The sequence below is a fragment of the Nomascus leucogenys genome, chromosome 17 (assembly GCF_006542625.1).
Source record: "Nomascus leucogenys isolate Asia chromosome 17, Asia_NLE_v1, whole genome shotgun sequence".
In the NCBI taxonomy this organism is placed as follows: domain Eukaryota; kingdom Metazoa; phylum Chordata; class Mammalia; order Primates; family Hylobatidae; genus Nomascus; species Nomascus leucogenys.
The window spans coordinates 93,930,424-93,947,300 of record NC_044397.1 but is presented as its reverse complement, the minus strand read 5'-3'; the positions used below and the strand labels follow the sequence as shown (position 1 = coordinate 93,947,300).

The 16,877-nt window shown below is 64.6% G+C and overlaps 2 protein-coding genes across 2 annotated transcripts in view; both read right to left on the bottom strand.

Moving 5' to 3' along the window:
• The window catches only part of REXO1 (RNA exonuclease 1 homolog), a 33,726-nt gene extending 32,734 nt beyond the window's left edge, over positions 1-992 (bottom strand). The window contains exon 1 of the mRNA XM_030795888.1: positions 495-992. Within this exon, the coding sequence (XP_030651748.1) occupies positions 495-651 (157 nt within the window). The 5' untranslated portion in view covers positions 652-992. The remainder of the gene's footprint in view (positions 1-494) is intronic.
• A 3,713-nt stretch (positions 993-4,705) lies between these two features.
• KLF16 (Kruppel like factor 16) lies at positions 4,706-16,193 on the bottom strand. The gene is made up of 2 exons (XM_030795929.1): positions 15,494-16,193; positions 4,706-7,089 (listed from the first exon to the last, which is right to left on the bottom strand). Exons 1-2 carry the CDS (start codon positions 15,948-15,950, stop codon positions 6,788-6,790), a joined length of 759 nt encoding a protein of 252 aa, XP_030651789.1. The 5' UTR covers positions 15,951-16,193; the 3' UTR covers positions 4,706-6,787.
• Between the last annotated feature and the right edge of the window lie 684 nt (positions 16,194-16,877).

Genomic DNA, 16,877 nt, shown 5'->3' with positions numbered 1-16,877 from the left:
GATCCTCCGACCAACCTGACTCAACGACTGGAGACTGAGGTGGCCGCTGCCAGAGGCGCGGCAGGAGGAAACGTCATGGAAATAAACAAGGGCGGCCACAAGCATATGGGGTCCAGGAAGCGGCGGGCGCGAATCAGGAGCAGGAGGAGTCCAGGGCCTGCCTAGCGCCGGCCGCGCCCGTCTCCCGAGCCCCCTCGTGTCAGGCCCGGTGCCTGGTACTCAACATGCGCTCGCACTTCGCCCTCTAGACAGCCCTGGCAGGACGCGTCCTCCTAGTTGACATTTCACACTCGTGAAGACGAAGGCTTAGGAACATCTAGTGCTTTGCACCGGGTCCCAGGGTGGATGGTCCCGGTCCCGACTGGGGAAACCGTCGCCCGCGAACGTGTGGGGAGGGGGCTGGGCCGAGAACGGGGACCCCGGGCGGGACCAGAGGTGGGGTCCAGACCCGGGCAGGGGAGCCGAGCCCAAGGCAAGCAGGCGGGCGGCATTACCTGCTGCGGGGGGCGCCTCTCCGCCGTCACCGGGTGCGCCGGGGACCCGGGCCCCGCGGTGCCGGAAGTGGCAGTAGGGCCGCCGGCAGGGCCCCCCGGGCGCCCCAGACCAATAGGGGCAGTCAATGGCCCGGAAGAAGCCAGTGGAGCGTAGCATGGTCCGTCCCGCGGCGGGGCCCCGGCCCGGAGCCGCCCGGGCCCCAGGGCCCCCTCACTGGCGCCGCGGTCGCCGCCGCCCGCGCCTCACGGACCCCGCCGCCGCCATCTTGCTCCGAGGCCCCCGGAGGCCCTCGGGACGCCGCCGCAAGGGACCCCGGGAGGGGCTGCCCGCAGCGCGCCTGCTCAGAAACGCCTGCTCCTGCGCGACCGAGGCTGTTGGCGGACCCCTGGGCCGGGACAGACGGCCGCGGGAGGAAGTAAGGAGGGCGGGGGCTGCCCTGCCTGCGGTCTCCGGGAGCCTCGCCAGCGCCGCCGCTTGACCTTCGGCGGCTGTAGCGGCGCCATCTTGAGCCCCAGGCCCCTGCGGCGCCAGGGCTGTCCACGGCGCGCCTGACCAAGAAAGCCCCGCGGGGCCCGCTATTACTCATTTGCATATCATTTCCATTCGTTAGCATGTCACCTTAAAGCGCCCTCTGCTGGACGAGGAGAGTTCTGCGGGGAGGTGGCCTTAAACCTGGGCCAGGTGAAACCCACGGGTGAATTACTCCGTTCACACTCTAAAAATCCTCTCGCCCTGGTATACAGCTGGCTCTCAGGAAACGCCTTAATCTCCCCAACCGAGGTAGTCAGTCTAATGACCAGGTCCACGTTCACTCATTTGTTCAACAAATATTGAGCGCCTACTGTATACGGGGCTAGATGGTGCATTTTAACAGACAAACGAGGAACAAGGCTGGGATGGGGCAACTCTGTAGTCTGGTGGAGTAGGCCCACGTCTTAACGGGAAGTTTAACCTGGTGCATTATGGTGGGATTGTAAAATAGTGCCACTGCTATGTAAAACAAAAAACCCGAAAAGTTTGTTTTTAAGAGTCAGGGTCTTGCTCTGTCACCCAGGCTGGAGTGCAGTGGTGCGATCACGGCTCACTGCAGCCTCGACTTGCCTGGCTCAGGTGATTCTCCCACCTCAGCCTCCCGAGTAGCTAAAACCACAGGTGCGCACCATCATGCCTGGCTAATTTTTTGTATTTTGTGTAGAGACGGAAAAAGTTCAACAGAGTTACCCTATTAGCAACTCTATTCCTGGGTATACACCGAAAAAGAATAGAGAGCAAAGCCTTAGGTCGGGCACAGTGGCTCATGTCTGTAATCCCAACACTCTGGGAGGCTGAGGCGTGTGGATCACTTGGGCCCAGGATTTCAAAACCAGCTTGGCCAACATGGCAAAACCCTGTCCTAGTAAAAATACAAAAATTAGCTGGGCGCGATGGCTCATGCCTGTAATCTCAGCTCTTTGGGAGGCCGAGGAGGGAAGATCAACCAAGGTCAGGAGTTTGAGACCAGCCTGGCCAAGATGGCAAAACCACGCCTCTATTAAAAATACAAAAATTAGCTGGGCATGGTGGCGGGCGCCTGTAGTCCCAACTACTTGGGAGGCTGAGGCAGGAGAATCACTTGAACCTGGGAAGTGGAGGTTGCAGTGAGCCAAGATCGCACCACTGCACTCCAGCCTGGGTGACAGAGTGAGACTCCGTCTCAAATAACAACAATAATACAATGGTTAAGATGACAAATTTTATGTTATGTGCCTGTGATTTTACCACAATTTAAATGACGGGATGCAATGATGGGGGGATGTGGGTTGGGATGGGTCATGGGCAACTCTGCAGAGGACCTGATATAATCTCAAAGCTGTCCCATCACAGGCAGTGGAGGCGTAGACTCCCTGTCGTGGCTCCTGATGATGCGTAGGAAATGAAGTCTCATTTGTGCGATTGCTCCATCCATGCCAGCTGGTCTTGGTCATTCATTCATCAAATAGTTACTGAGCACCTACTGTGTGCCACACAATGCTAGAAACATTCATAAGCAGAGCAGAGAACCCCACTCTGTTGGAGGTGGTGGTGTAGGCAGGGAGGCAGATAGTGAACACAGGGATAAGTGAGACAGCCTGAGGCCAGGTGGAAGGTGCTTTGAGAACAGAAACAGGAGAAGAGCCTGGACTGGGCACAGGGCTGGTCTGGGTGATTCTATGGGGAAGGCGGGATTTGTACGGTTTTAAAGAAAATTAGGGGCCGGGCATGGTGCCTCTCGCCTGTAATCCCAGCACTTTGGGAGGCTGAGGCAGGCAGATCACTTGAAGTCAGGAGTTCAAGACCAGCCTGGCTAACATGGTGAAACCCCGTCTCTACTAAAAATACAAAAATTAACTGGGTATGGTGGCACATGCCTGTAGTCCCAGCCACTCTGGAGGCTGAGGCAGGAGAATCCCTTGAACCTGGGAGGCGGAGGTTGCAGTGAGCCAAGATTGCACCACTGCACTCCAGCCTGGGTGACAGAGCGAGACGGTGTCTCGGAAAAATAAAAAATAAAAAATAAATAAATAAACAAAAGATGATGAGGGAGCCAAGCAGGTTTCGGAGGAAAGGCATTCCAGGCAGAGGGCACAGGCCACGGGGCAAGACTGCGTCTGGTGCGTTGAAGGAACAGTGAGGAGGCCAGTGTGGCTGCAGCAGGGTGAGGAGGGGGAGAGAGGGAGGAGGGAAGAGCAAGGAGAGGACAGGGCAGGTCGTGCAGAACCCTATGGGCCTCAGGGAGGACTTGGGCTTTGACTGTGAGGGCAGTGGGAGCCATGGAGGGTTGCGGGCAGAGGAGGAACCAGACTTGCCCCAGGTGCTCACGGATGCCCTCTGGTGGCCGTGGGGAGGACAAACCGTGAGGGCACCGGGAGATCACGGCGAGGGTGATTGCACTGGTTCAGGTGAGTCGTGAGGAGGCTAGACCGTCGCGGTGGAGGCCCTTACAGCAGGGAAAGGCGGCCAGATTCTGGATCTATTTCGAAGGTAGAGCCCAGGGAGGTTTCAGATGGGCCAGATGTGGGTGGTGAGACACACGGTGGGGTCCAGGGTGACTCCCCAAGGATTTTGGCCTTGCAGGATGGAACTGCCCTCGACTGAGCCAGGGGGCATGGCAAGGGCCGCCTGCGGGCGGGAGGGACGCCCAGGAGGGTCGGGGTCCCAAAGGCACCAAAAGGATGGTGCTGTTTCTGGGCACGTGTGTGTGTTGCGGGTGGGGGGATGTAATTTAAAAGCCTAATACGAGTGTGTCCGTCAGAGACAGGGGTGAGGCTGCGAGTGTAGACCCCATATTCTAGACATTTTGCTCCAGAGGGGCAGAAAACCAGGCAGGAGCTGGAGGGGTGCTAGAGTCCCGGAGGTGATGTTTGTGGGGCGTCCGGTAGAATGGGAGGATGGGTCTGGCAGGATTGGGGGGTGCACGAGGGAGGCTGCCCTGGAGTAAAGCCGGGAACTTGCCGCCCAGGTTGGGGAGGGGTCTGGCATGAGCCGGCGCCGGCTGCGCGATACCAGAGGCCGACCACCCCCTACCCCGGGGCGGGCAGCAGGCGAAGCCCCAGGGCTCAGGTGTGTAGGAGTGGCCTGCCCGGCCCCATCCCAGCCCCGCCGGCCTCCAGGCTCTGGGAAGCGCTGGGGTCCAGAGTGGTTTTTTCCTGGGGAGGGCTTCAAAGCTTTCACCGGCCCCTCTTCCCAATTCCCACTAGGGGAGCTGGCATACAGTAGGCGCTCAACACAGGAGCACAGGAGCCTGGGAGGCGGCCGGAGGACCCCCCGTGGAGGAGCCTGTCCCGCGCCTGCGAGCAGCCCCTGGGGCGCAGGCTCCCCCATCCCCTGCGGCACCGGAAGGGGCGGGCGGCGGACGCCCCCGGGCGCCGTGTCACCGTGCCTCTGTTGCCAGGCAACGGGGCGGGCGGGAAGCTGGGCGGGGGGCGCAGCTGCGCCAGGCGTGGGTGACACCCGGTGGGCACAGCGTGCACTGCTGCAGGCAGCCCCCTCCGCAGGGCTTAGGGCTAGGGGCAGGGCATTTTGTGTCTCAGCCAGAGGGGCCTTCTGGCCAAGACCCTCTTCACTAGCCCGCTGCCTCAGTTTCCCCACGAGGTAGATGAACTTGGGACCACACTCGTGGGTGGGACAGAGGGGTTCAGAGCGTGCCCACAGGCTGGGGACTGCCACGGGAGAGACCACACACACGCTGGAGTAGGGTTTAAAAAGGGGCTTGTTTTAATTAATTAAATACAAGGATGAGGCCAGGCAGGGTGGGGGAGGGGCGCCACCCATGGAAAGCACACGCCCCTTGGGGCCACCTCCCCTGCAAACGGCTGGAACCAGGTCCCTCCCAGTGATCAGCGACTCCTGGGAGAGTGGAGGGGTGGTAGCAGGTCTCTCCAAGCCCCTGGACACTGGAGAGGGGCCCAGTTAGAGAGTTCTGGAACCCACAGCCCTACCCGCCCCTGCTCCAGACAGGCCCCTGCCAGGGCTGGGGCCAACCAAGACTCACAAAGGAAAACGGGGCCCCAGTCCCCCACCCACCCCCACAGACTAAGGCATCTCACTAGCGCTGCCAGAAGAGGTTTGAGGCTAGGGACAGAGAACACAGAGAGCAGAGGGCTGGACGGGGCAGAGCCTCCGAGCCCAGCTCCAGAAGGGCGTCCCCTGCCTCCCTCCCCCCAGGATCCCAGGCACCCATCCCTGGATCCTGCCAGGTCGGGGCTGGGTCCAGGTGCACACCAGTGCCATCTAAAGCCCCCCTGTCCCCACGCGAGAGGCAGGACGGTTCTGGAACAAAAGGGGGTACCAAAAACCTCCTGCAGCCAACAGTGGGGGGATCCACCTTTCTGGGTCTGACATGGAACCTGGGACCCTTCTCATTCCAGGCTGGGGGTCCTCAATACCACCCAAGAGAAAATGCAACCCAGGCCACAGCAGGATGACCCCTGGCAAGGACACAAAGGTGGCCCCCGAGGGACAAGTCCCCACCCCACCCAAGTTCAGCTCAGAGACCCCCCCATACACACTCATACCCCCTGAGGATGCCGGACCACCCAACAGGGGCCCAGAAAAAAAGAATCCGTGCCTGAAAAAATATTCTACCCGGTGCAAAAAAAACGAGCTACCCCAGGAGGCTGCACAGCCAGCCCTCTGCTTCCAGTCCACGAGGCAAGACCACGACCACGGGCCAGGGCCCACCTCTTCCAAGCACCCAGGAGAAGGAGGGGAGGACGGGGAAGCAGGACTGGGCCAGGTTGCAGCCCAGGCCCGGAAGAGCCTGCAACCCCGGCGGGCATGAGCTCTACGGCCCCACCTGCAGGCCAGGGAGGGCAGCGCAGCCCAACAGCCACAGGCGTCGCTAAGGGAGAGTTGATTGTCACGTGATACCGCAAAGGCCAAAGTCAGCAAGGCAGGGACTGGAGGGCCAGGACCGGTGCCAGCCTCCCCTGCAGCCTCTCTCACCCACCCACCCAGAGAGGGGGAGCTAGGGCCCCCACACCCGAGGACAGAGGAAAATAAATAAGCCAGCATTCCCTTCTGACCCCGATATCCGCCTCCCACCTCCCGACCCCACTGAGTCTAATGTTCTTTGGAAGAACCCAGAGGTCCCCTCCCTCCCCATCCCAGGTCTCAGAAGCAACACCTGGAACCCCTCCGGGCATCCTAACGCCGCCCCGCTCCTGGCTCTACCCCCGAGGTCTGGGGGGCCGGGCAGCCCCTACCGTGGGCAGAACCTGTGGACACCTGAGATTGAGTACCCGAATGGGGGGCGGCTGGGCTGCACCCCCGTTTCCCTGAACTACTCCCATGGCTTTCGGTGGGGTGGGGTGGGGAAAGGCAGGGGCCATGTCAACCCCCGACTCCTCTATGGCTGTCTGCACACTTCATCCCAACCTGCAGGGATGGGGCAGGGGGTGCCTTCCCCGGGCCAGCTCCCAGAAGTCCACTCCACCCCCCCAAACCCCACCCCAGGAGTGGGGCAGCAAGGGGTGGTGGAGAAGAGAGGGGAGGACCTCCTAGCTGCCCTGGGGGGCCCCGTTGCACAGATGGGAAGAAAGTTAGTATCATGGCTATTTACAGATACAAGCCCCCGTCACCCATCCTGAGAGCCACCTCTGAGGTCAGGCAGACCCAGGTCCAGTCTCAGGCTCCCTCCTCACTCTCTGGAGGGGGGCAGGGGCGTCTTCAGGGTTTGCCCATGGCTGGAAGGGGCCCAGGCTCCCCGTGGGTCCTCACTACACCCCTAGATGGCAGAAGCATCCTGACGGTCAGGGTGGGCTGCACGAGGGCCCTACAGGCCTGCGGGGGCTGGGCTGGGCGCGGGGCTGGGCGCGGGGCTCCCAGCCAGGCTGCAAGGCAGCGAGTCGCTGGGGGAGGTACTGCGGGCACCAGGGCGCCGGAGCAGGTCTGGGTGGAAGCCGGGGTGGCGGCGGGCGTGCTTGGCCAGGTGGTCACTGCGGGTGAAGCGCTTGGAACACAGAGGGCAGGAGAAGCGCTTCTCGCCCGTGTGCGTCCGGTGGTGGCGGGCCAGCTCGTCGGAGCGGGCGAACTTCTTGTCACAGCCCTGCCAGTCACAAGCAAAAGGGCGTTCCCCTGGACAGAGAGACAGAAACAGCGGTCAGCGGTGGGGGGCAAATGACAGACACATTCCAGCAAATCCCAAAGGGTGGCGGGCATTTGTCCCGTGCCGTTTTAGAGGCTGAGTTCTGAGTGTGAATTTAAAACATGGAAAAGCACAAAGAATACAACCCTTACCCACCCTCTGGTGGCCCCACACGAGACCCTAATAAATAATCCTCTTATTTCCTACCAGCTCTTAGGACTCTCCCGCGAGCCCAGAATCTGTTAACCATAAGTAACCCCCACAGACCCCCAAGGCTGAAGCTCCCCAGGCCCTCGCAGCCTCTGGCCCCAGGCGGGACCCTGGCAGGGATTAGCAAAGGACAGACACTGGGAGCAGTGTCTGTCCCAGGCACAGGCGCGCACAGAAGGCATGCTCGGCTTTCGGAGCACAAGGGTCAGGCTGTCCCTGCCCCTCCCGAGGAGCATTCGGGGCCTCTCGTCTGCGCATGATCCCCTGCTTTTCCAAATGACCACCTGGGATGCAAAGGCTGGGTTAAGGGGGTACAATCATGGCAACTTCCCTAATCCTCCTGGCCCCTCCACGAGCAGGGGGACATGGGAGGAACCCGCAGGCACAGTCAGTCTGGGCCCCGATCTCGCGGTGTGGTTAGATGGAAGACAGGCAGGAAAGCTCACAGGGAGGGGAGGGGGCGGGGTCTCCCGGGAAGGGGCGGGGCCCGACGGGCTGTACTCGCCCCTCCCCCGCGAGACAGATGGCGCTGGGCAGGGGCGGGCCACCACCCGGCCACTTCCTCCACAGTCCCCTCCCACCGCCAAGGCCGGGCCTCGCCCATCCTACCCCTAACCAGCAGTCGCCATCCGAGCCTGCCTGTGCGCCTCCACTCGGTGTGGGTCGTTGCTCTAGAACTGTGCCGCCCGACCCCCTTCCTTTAGCCGGGGTCTCACGCCCACAGCATGTGGCATCGCGATGTCCGCGTCTCCCTAGCAGATAGGGGTCTCCAACGACTGGGGAGGGGCAGGTCAGTCCACCTCCACCCAGGGCCCGGAGCAGGTCAAAGGGCCCTGCATCCCCGAAGTTCCCACCCTTTCGGGCCCCTGCACCAGGTACCCGGGACCCTGGCGTTCCCGGACGTTATTCCCGTGACACCCCAGGGTTTTACAGGGCGGGTTGTGTGGATGGAGACTGGATGCGCGTGCCCCTCGTGGCACTGGTTGGAGCCCTGAGTAGCAAGAGAGACGTCAGAACCAACTCCCCTGAGTGACCTCAAAGCCTATTCTCAAGGAAGCCACAGCAGGGCCAGGGAGGCCAGGAGGGTGGTCACCCGGTGGGTTACAAACTGGGCGGCCCACACCCAGCACTGGAGGTTGCTCTGACCCTAGGAGCACTCCCACCAGTCAGTGAAGAACTGCTGCCAGCCAGGGGCCTGGAAGGACCCACAGCAGGGACCATGGGGAGGGATACACAGCCGGCGGGAGGGGCACGGCCATGCTCGGGGTGACCCGGTGACATCTCTGCTCTAAGATCAGGGGCTGCCCTGGGGAGCCCAGCTGAGGAGGGGGAGGGGAAGGTGGAGGGGTCTGCCCGCTGAGGGGCACCAGCGATCACCCGTGACCCAAGGTGGAAGAAAAAACCTTCCCTTCTCCTCATCTCATCCTTCCTCCCTGCCACACCCCCACACCCTCAGCAAAACAAGACCGCAGACAGAGACCAGCAGCCCCTCCCCAAGAGGTTGTGAATCCAGGCAGCTGGAGAGGGGGAGAGACCAACTGTCACCAAGACCAACAGTAGCCTCAAATCCCTGGGGCTGCCTGCTCCACACCCCAAGTCTCCCCCAAGCAACCCAGGATGCAGCTGGGGTCGGGGGTCCCCCCAGCTGGGGGCCGTCTACAACCCAAGCAAGAGGCGCAAGGCAGCCCTGGAAAGGACCCCACTCCCATCTCAACCACTGGGCCCTGACAGCTCCCAAGGGCCTCAGTCTGGGGAGGGGGTCTGGCTGGGGGAGCGCGGCCGGAGCAGACCACGGGATTGCGGCGCGCGCCCCTCCAGGGAACATGCCGCCGTGTCGCCATCTTGCACGGCACAGGCGGGGAGGCGGCAGGAGGGAAGGGGGAACATCCCACGGCTGGGTGCCGCGCACTCAGTTGGTTCACTTCCCCTTTCAGGGCGGCGGGGCTGGTCCCCACGCCCTCTCCCCTAGTTCCACTTTGCAAGGAGGAGCAGGTTGCCAGGGGGCCGAGCGGGGCAGGGGCGCGCAGCCGCTGGGAACACAGCTGCCGCACGTAGCTCGGCGGCGGCGGCGGCGGCGGGGACATCCGCAGCCCCAGCCGGCCCCGCTCACGTGGGCCCACTCCCGCCGGGGCCAGGGGGCCCGGGCCAGGGTCGCCCCGCCGGCCTGGGTGCCTGCCAGCCCCGCCCCGCGCTCGGAGACTGGGGCGCGCACATGCGCACGTGGGTGGCGGGGCAGGGGTTGCACGGGCTACCCACCCCCGCTGCTCTGGGCGAAGCCCGTCTTTGAAATGCCAGGCCCTGCCACTCACACAATCCGCTCGCAGAGAAGAGGGTGGGGTGAACTTGTGGGGGCCCAGAGTGCGCTGGCTCCTAGCCGGCCGGGCCCCCAGGTGCACAGCCACCCCGCTGCTCGGCGCTACCTGGCCGCGACGCAGCGCCCGGAGGATGCGGTGGGTGGGGACGACGCGGGAGGGCAGTGTGGGCGGGGCCGCGATGGACTTGACCCTCTGACTCAGGCTGGGCCCGGGTGAGCTCAGGACAGCCTCGGAAACAGGCAGGCTCAGAAAAATGGAGTCCAGGAAGTCCTGGAAACCTGGCCCGGCCCCGTCTGAGCCCGCACAGGAGGAGCCTGGAGACGGGACTGCGGGACTGTGCCAAAGGCCCTGGTTCCGACAGGGAAGCCTCACCTCCTGAGCTTGTCTGGGGGGCCTTGGGGTGGGGAGGGGGGCTGTGGCCGGCCGCCTGCCGGGGCACTCACGTCCACCTAACAGGTGGGGTCGGGTCTGTAGGGGAGGGCACAGGTGGGGAAGACCAGCCCCAGCCGCAAAGCAAGCACCCCAGGACAGCCAGGAAAGGCTGGGGTTGGGGAGGCCTCTTACCCACCCAGGGAGGGCAGGAGCTCCTGAAGTGATCCTTGAGCAGGTTCTATAGAACCTATAGGCAGCTGCTTCTGGGAGCTGCTGCAGAAAGGGAGGAACACTGGTGGTGAGGCCCTGCCAGCCTGGGGGTGGGGTCTCGAATACTATCTGGGCCATAGCAACCCCCACACCCACTCTGCCCCCAGCTCCCCTGACTTCCGAAAGCCAAAGCTTCCTTCCTCCCCCATCCCCACTCCTCCAGGAGACTTCCCTTTTCCAAACCCTCTGCTGTTCCCGCCAAACACGCAGGCATGCATACCCGCCCTTGTGTCAATCCCGTACCTCCCCACGTGCCACCTGCCAGCCAAATCCCATCGCCTTCGGGATCTGTCCAGACCTCACCCTGCCCCTCCCAGCTCACGCCTGGACTAGTGCAGTAGTCTAGCAGCTCCCGCCTGGGCCACCCAGACTGCGTTTGGCTTTCCTGAGTTCTGCCCTGGCCTAGGGTCAAAACTGATGGCTGATCCTGCCCGGAGCTTCTCTGAGCAGCAATGCCCCTCACAGTGGCCTGGTGCCCCCCAAGCACCCTTGGTCAGCTTCTCTGTCCTTGTACCAGGCTTCCAAAAACGCGTGCATCTTGTGGGTATAATATCTGCACCCCTGCACTCCAATGGGAGCTGAAGGCAGGCACTTCATTGACGGCTGGGTCCCCAGCAATGCCCAGCACAGGCCTGGTATAGCAGGTGCTTAATGCATATCTGTGGAACGGGAGAATGCAGGCCTAGGGGATCAGGCTCTGGCTCCAACAAGAGCGAGGGCAGATAACTGCTCAGCATCTTGAATACTCCTGTCCTCCCCACCCCGCCGCCGAACTATCACTACTCCCTTCTACATAAAAGGAGGCCCACCTGAGGCCCAACCCAGGCCAGGACCTCCTGACCTCCTGCACCAGACTCTGGGCACCTGGGGTTTGGCAGGGAGGACAACCCCCTCAAGGACCCTGGTGCCTGTGTAACCTCTGTTCCAGAAATGGTCTAAGCCAGGGCCAGGACGGTGCCCCCGCCCCCACAGCTCGCCCTGCTGGTATCATCTGCCTCCTCCCCACCGATCTGGGCTGCTTTTATCAGAGAGCCTGGGTGGGGGGGTGGTTATCACCCCCCACAACCCTGGGGGAGCCCTCCCCATCCCACTAGCTGGGGCACCTGCAGGCAGTTTCAGCTGCTCTCTGCACTCTGCAGGCTGGAGAGGCGGCGGGTGGGGGAGGGCAGTCCCTGGCCCCCTACCCCCACCCCTGTGGCCTGGCACTGCCCCACCCCAGCCCTCCCCAGATAAGCTGCCAGTTCTCCCAAGCTCTGCCCACCAGCACTGCCATCCCAACCCTACAGGAGCGCATAGTTCTGCCTGGGGGTGGAGGGGAGAATGAGGTGGGGCATGGCTGCTTCCCCCTCTGGGCCTCAGTTTCCCCACCCACCTGTCCTCCTGGGGCCCTCTTCAGCAAAGGATCAGAAACCTGGCAGGCACTCAGACACTCCTCTGCACACCTCGTCCTGAGGAGTCTCCCTCCAACCCAGTGCACAGACCAGCACGCCTGGCTCCCTCCCACATCTCGTCCTGCCCTCCTCAACCCCTCTCTGATCCTAATCCCTTCTCCATAAACGGATTTGCCTCTGTAAAACCCAGCCTGCCTCACTGCCGCCCCCAGCGTCCCCACCCCCGGGATTAAGTACAGGGATTCACCTTGCTGAAGTGCCCCCTCCCCACCTCAAGTCCCTACCTCCACAGCAGACCCCAGAGCCAGCACGCCCTTCCTCTCCCATTCCCTGCCCCACCCAGCCCAGTGGGCCTCAGGCTGCCTCCTCCAGGAAGCGCTTTCCGTCATCACTAGCATCCCTGTGCCCCCCCCCACCCCGCCCCCCGCCACCACGGACACAGTTCCCTAAGTCCTGGGGCGCAGGGACTAGGATGCTCGGCGCTGGCCTGCAGCAGGGGCTCACCAAGACCTCTCAGATGCAAATAAACGGGACTTCAGAGTGGGATACAACTGGAGCTGACCCTGCAGCCCCCTGGGGGGGCACCTGACAAGGTCTGGGGACATTTGTGATTGTCACGACTGGGGAGGGGGTGCTCCTGGCATGGAGTGGTAGAGGCTGGGGACACTGCATAGCCCCCTGCAGTGCCCAGCACAGCCCCTCCCCAGAAAACCATCAAGCCCCAAATGTCTCAGTAAGTGCGGAGGGGAGAAGCCGTGGGTGAGAAGACCCCTTCCAGGTCTGAGCCCCTCTCCTGGGGAGGGCCTCGGCAAACCCTCAGGAGGCGCCGGCTGACAGTGTGCCGGGCACTGGCAAGCCGGGGGCGGGGGGGGCCCCCTCCGGGGATGCAGGGGGTTTGGAGAGCAGGGAGCCGACAGCCAGCCTCTCCTCCCGCCCCCGCCCCAACTCGCTGGCTCGCTCACTCTCCGTAACCATAGCAACGGCGTCAACATCACCCACAGCTTCCAAAGTCCTTCCCCGCCCCACGCAGGGGAGAGAGAGCTGAGAGCCGGCCGGGCTAGGATAGGGGCTGTGGGCCAGACCCAGGGGATGGGAGGTGCAGCCCTGCCGCCTGCTGCCCCCATGAAGAACATCCCACTGCTCCCCTGGCCTCTCCGCTCCCAGGGCCAAATGTGGCCGAAATCATGGGAGCGCCACGCTTTGCACAGGTGGGGCTCCTCCAGTGTGCCTCAGTTGGTTTATCTGTAAAAATGGGGCCAGGCCACGACTGGTGTTCCAGTTCCTCCTTTACAGAGGAGAAGCACCCCAGGCAGGGGTGGGTGGGGGCGGAACTCGTTCTCAGTGGCCCCCGGGACAGCCCTGCGGCCGCCGGTGCCTCGGGTTCGTCTGCGGATCTTTCCCAGCCTCCACTCCATTCAGGGACAGCCCTGCAATGGGGCTCCCTCCCAAAAAAACACACGGCCTTCCTGTCCCCCAAAACCAGCTTAACGGCAGCCATTCCCTCCCTCCTCCGGGGGCTGAAAAAACCAGACCACCTTCCACTAAAAGAGGCCGTTTACACAGACCCCTTGGTGGTCCTGCGGGCTGGGGAGGCCCGGAAGAGGAGCCTGGAAAGCCACAAGTATCCACGCCCTTTGGAAACCGAATCCAAGGTGCCTGGGCCTGGGACTGCCCTCCCAGTCCCCAAATAGTTACTGTAAAGGGGGCTTTGGAATGGGACGTCAGCAGGCTCCCAAGGGGTGGGGGAGGGTGCCAGGAGATCCACCCTGCCCTCCCCCACCGCAGAGGGTAGACGGTGGCGCGTCATCAGCACATCTGCATCCACCCCTGGGGATGCCCGACTGGGCACCCCCCGGCCTCAGTTCCTTACTGCAATCCCGGGATAACAATACTGCCTTCTCAGGACTCCAAACCCATCCCTCCCCTCCCTGCTGGCTTAGGGACCGCTGCCCCAATACCCGGGGGCCTATGGAAGCGCCTCTTGGGTGCCACTCTGGGAGGTGGCCATCACGTCCACTTAACCCAGAAACTCAGAAAACCCAAATGGAGCTCTCGAGCCACGCCATCTGGCAAGCGAAGAATGACCTGGGTAGGCAGGTGGGAGTCGCTTTCCCAACAGGCTCCCACTTCAGCCCCTTGTGTGTTCAGATCGGCCAACTCACCCCCAACAAGCCAGGGCACTCCTGGACCCCTGCCCACCGCCCGGAGAGGCGCCTCCCTTTCTGTTCCCAACGCTGCCTCGCCATCTTCACAGACCCCCAATGTCCCTCCCCGCGGAGATACACGGACCCCATTGCCCTCAAAAAGAGGTAACACCCTGGGACCCCTCCGCCGAAGATGTGTGGCTCCTCGCAGAAAACGCAGACCCCACCCAAGTCCTGTCTTGACGCCCTCGGTTCCCGTCTGTGTCTCAAGGTGGGCAGAACCTCCAGGCCCCTGGGACCAGGACAGGGACTGCGCGAGGGGTGAAAAGAGTGGAGAACAGAGAGGGGGCGGCCTGCAGGCTACACACCACCGCCCCCACCCGCCCTCCTGCTCTCCAGCCTCAGGCGTCCCAGCGCGGCTCCCCACACCCCAAGGATGGACCCTCAATTCTTCCACAAGGCATTCGCGGCCCCTGCTCATCTCAGCCCACCACTCTGGACAGCCCACTTTCCTCCGGCCGCTCCACGTGTCCCTACAATCCGAGCCCACGGACCAAGCCCCTTGGAGTGTCCCGCTGCCCAAAGCGGCCCCCGCTACGGCTATGAAATAGAGGCAGCATCGCACTCTTGATAGAGATGAGAAAATTGAGACCCAGATCAGGTAGAGGTCCTCTGTTTGGTGGCAAGGCCAGAATGCCAAGCCCAAGGGCAGCCCCACAGCTTTCCCCCAGCCCCCCACCCTCCCCGGAAGGGACAAGCACCTCTAATGCCCAAACCCCGGCCAGCCATTAAGGCCCACCGTCCCCTGTTCCCCAGTCCAAACTCCCAGTCCAGAAAGTGGAACCCTAGGAGGAGACGGAGTGAAAAAATATAGCCAGGCCCACCAGGCTCCCGGTTCCCCTCGCCGCCCCGGGGACTGCGCTAGGAGGGGCGTTGGTGTAGCCGGAGCGCTCCCCGCTCCAACCATGAGCACCTTCCCGAATCGCCCGCCAGATAGGGGTGAAAAAACACGCCGGGCAAATACACGTAGTGTGGACCCAAGCCCCTCGAGGGTCCTCCTATAAAGTCCCCCGGCCCCAGACTCAGGCCCCAACCCGCGCTCCTAGCCTCGCACTCCCACTCGTTAAAATACAGAGAACGCAGAGAAAACGTGCCGGGCTCCCCCCATCCTGGCCCCACGCCAGGTGCTCTGCCGACCTCTGGGGAGAATCCGCGCGGCCACCCCGGCGGCGGCGACGCAGTTCCTCCTCCATTTTCACAGATAAGGAAACTGAGGCTGGGGGAAGGGGAGGACCCAGAACCCCAGAGCCGGATGCTCCAACCACAGCGCCCACCGCCCAGAGCAGAACGCAAAAGAAAAAAAAAAAAAAAAAAAAAAAACGGAACAAGACCCAGAGAGAGAGAGAGAGGTGGTCTGCCCAGGAGTCTCAATCCCGCCCGCAGACCTCGCTGGGCCCCCGGAGCCCCCGCCACTGCTGCCGGGGCGGCCATCCGCTCGCCGCCCGACCGCGTGGCCGCCACGCCCCCCGCGCGCGCCCCACCCACCGAGGCCCCGCCCTGCCGGCCGGCGCGGCGGCGGCCCGGGCGCGCCCCCCTCCCCGCCCCCCACGCGCCACGCAGTTTCGGGGTCCTGGCGGGGGAGGGGTCTCAGGCGGCCGCCCCCGCGCGGGCCGGAATCGCGGCTGCACTCACCTGTGTGCGTCCGCAGGTGCGACTTTAGGTGCGAGGACTTGTAGTAGGCTTTGGCGCAGTCCGGGAAGGGACAGCGGTGGCTCTTGGCGGCGGCGGAGGGCGCGGCGCCGGGGGCGCGGCCCGAGGACGGGGACGAGGCGGCTGAGGAGGAGGAGGCGGGCGAGGCGCCCCCCGTGGCAGCTCCGGGCCCGCCGCGCAGGTCGGCCAGGATGCTGGCGGCCAGCAGGTGGGGCGCCGCGGCGGCGCCGGGGCCCGGGCCAGAGGCGGCGGGGGGCGGCGGGGGTGGCCCCGGGATCCCGGGCGAGGCGGCCTCGCGGCGCGCCGCGCGCACATCCAGGCTGGCGGCGGGGCCCGCGCCCTCGGGGCCGGGCCGCCCGCGGTGCACCACGGCGCCCGAAGAGATCGCCATGAGCACGTCGGCGGCGAAGTAATCCACGCACGCCACGGCCGCCGACATGCCGGGCAAGGGCGCGCGGCGCGGCAGGCGGAGCGGAGGCGGCAGGAGCGGCGTCCGTCCGGCCGGCGGCGGCTGCTCGAGTGCGGGAGGAGGAGGAGGAGGAGGAGGCCCGGCGCGCGCCGCCGCCGCCGCCCGCGCTCGGCCTGCCCCGCCCCGCCTGACGCGCCCTGACGCACCGGAGCCCGCGGGGGCGGCCACAGCCCGCCCCGCCCGGAGGACGCCCCCTCGGGGCGCTGCAGCCACGCCCCCCGCCCGGCGCGCCCTCCACCACTCTCGGAGCCGCGCGCGGCCGCCGGGGGCGGGGCTCGGGCCGGAGGAACCCGCCCCCTGGCGCGCCCACTCCGGCCTCCGCGAGCGCTCAGCGTCTTAGGCCCGGAGCGCGCCCTCCCCGCGCTGGAGTGCAAGGCCGGGGATCCCGGCCCCCTCCCGGCGCGCCCCACTCCAGCGCGCGCTCCCGTACCCTTTCCCGGAGCACCACCCCCTCAAGCCGGGGCGGGAGGCCGAGGACCCCGCCCCCTCTCCGACACGCCCCTCCCTCCAAGAGCGCGCCCCGCCCCATCCCGGCACGCCCCTCCCTCCCAGAGCGCGCCCCGCCTCCTCGCTGGCGAGCCCACCCCACGCCGGGGCGCGCGGCCGGCGGGAGCCCGCCCCCCACCCGGATGCTTCCCCCCAGCCCCCGGGCGCGCCCCCGTTCGCGATGGAGGAGGGCTCCGATCCCCACGTGGCCGGGGTTGGGGGGGTGCGGAAGCGGCCGGCCCCGCCCCCAGGCCACGTGCGCGACCCTTCCCCCCTCTTCTCCCGGCCTGGGGCCCTGTTTTGACCCCGTACTCAGGCATCTGCTCGTCCTCTTCTCTGGGGTTCCCCCTCGCCGCTCACAGAGCCCCTCGGAGCCTCCCGGCCGAGACACCCGGTATCCCGCATCCGCGG

Excerpts from the sequence above, each read along its gene's own strand:
- KLF16 (XM_030795929.1), bottom strand. The coding sequence starts at position 15,950 with ATGTCGGCGGCCGTGGCGTGCGTGGATTACTTCGCCGCCGACGTGCTC. Across the intron at positions 7,090-15,493 it reads GCACCTGCGGACGCACACAG|GGGAACGCCCTTTTGCTTGT; the intron begins GTGAGTGCAGCC and ends CTCTCTGTCCAG.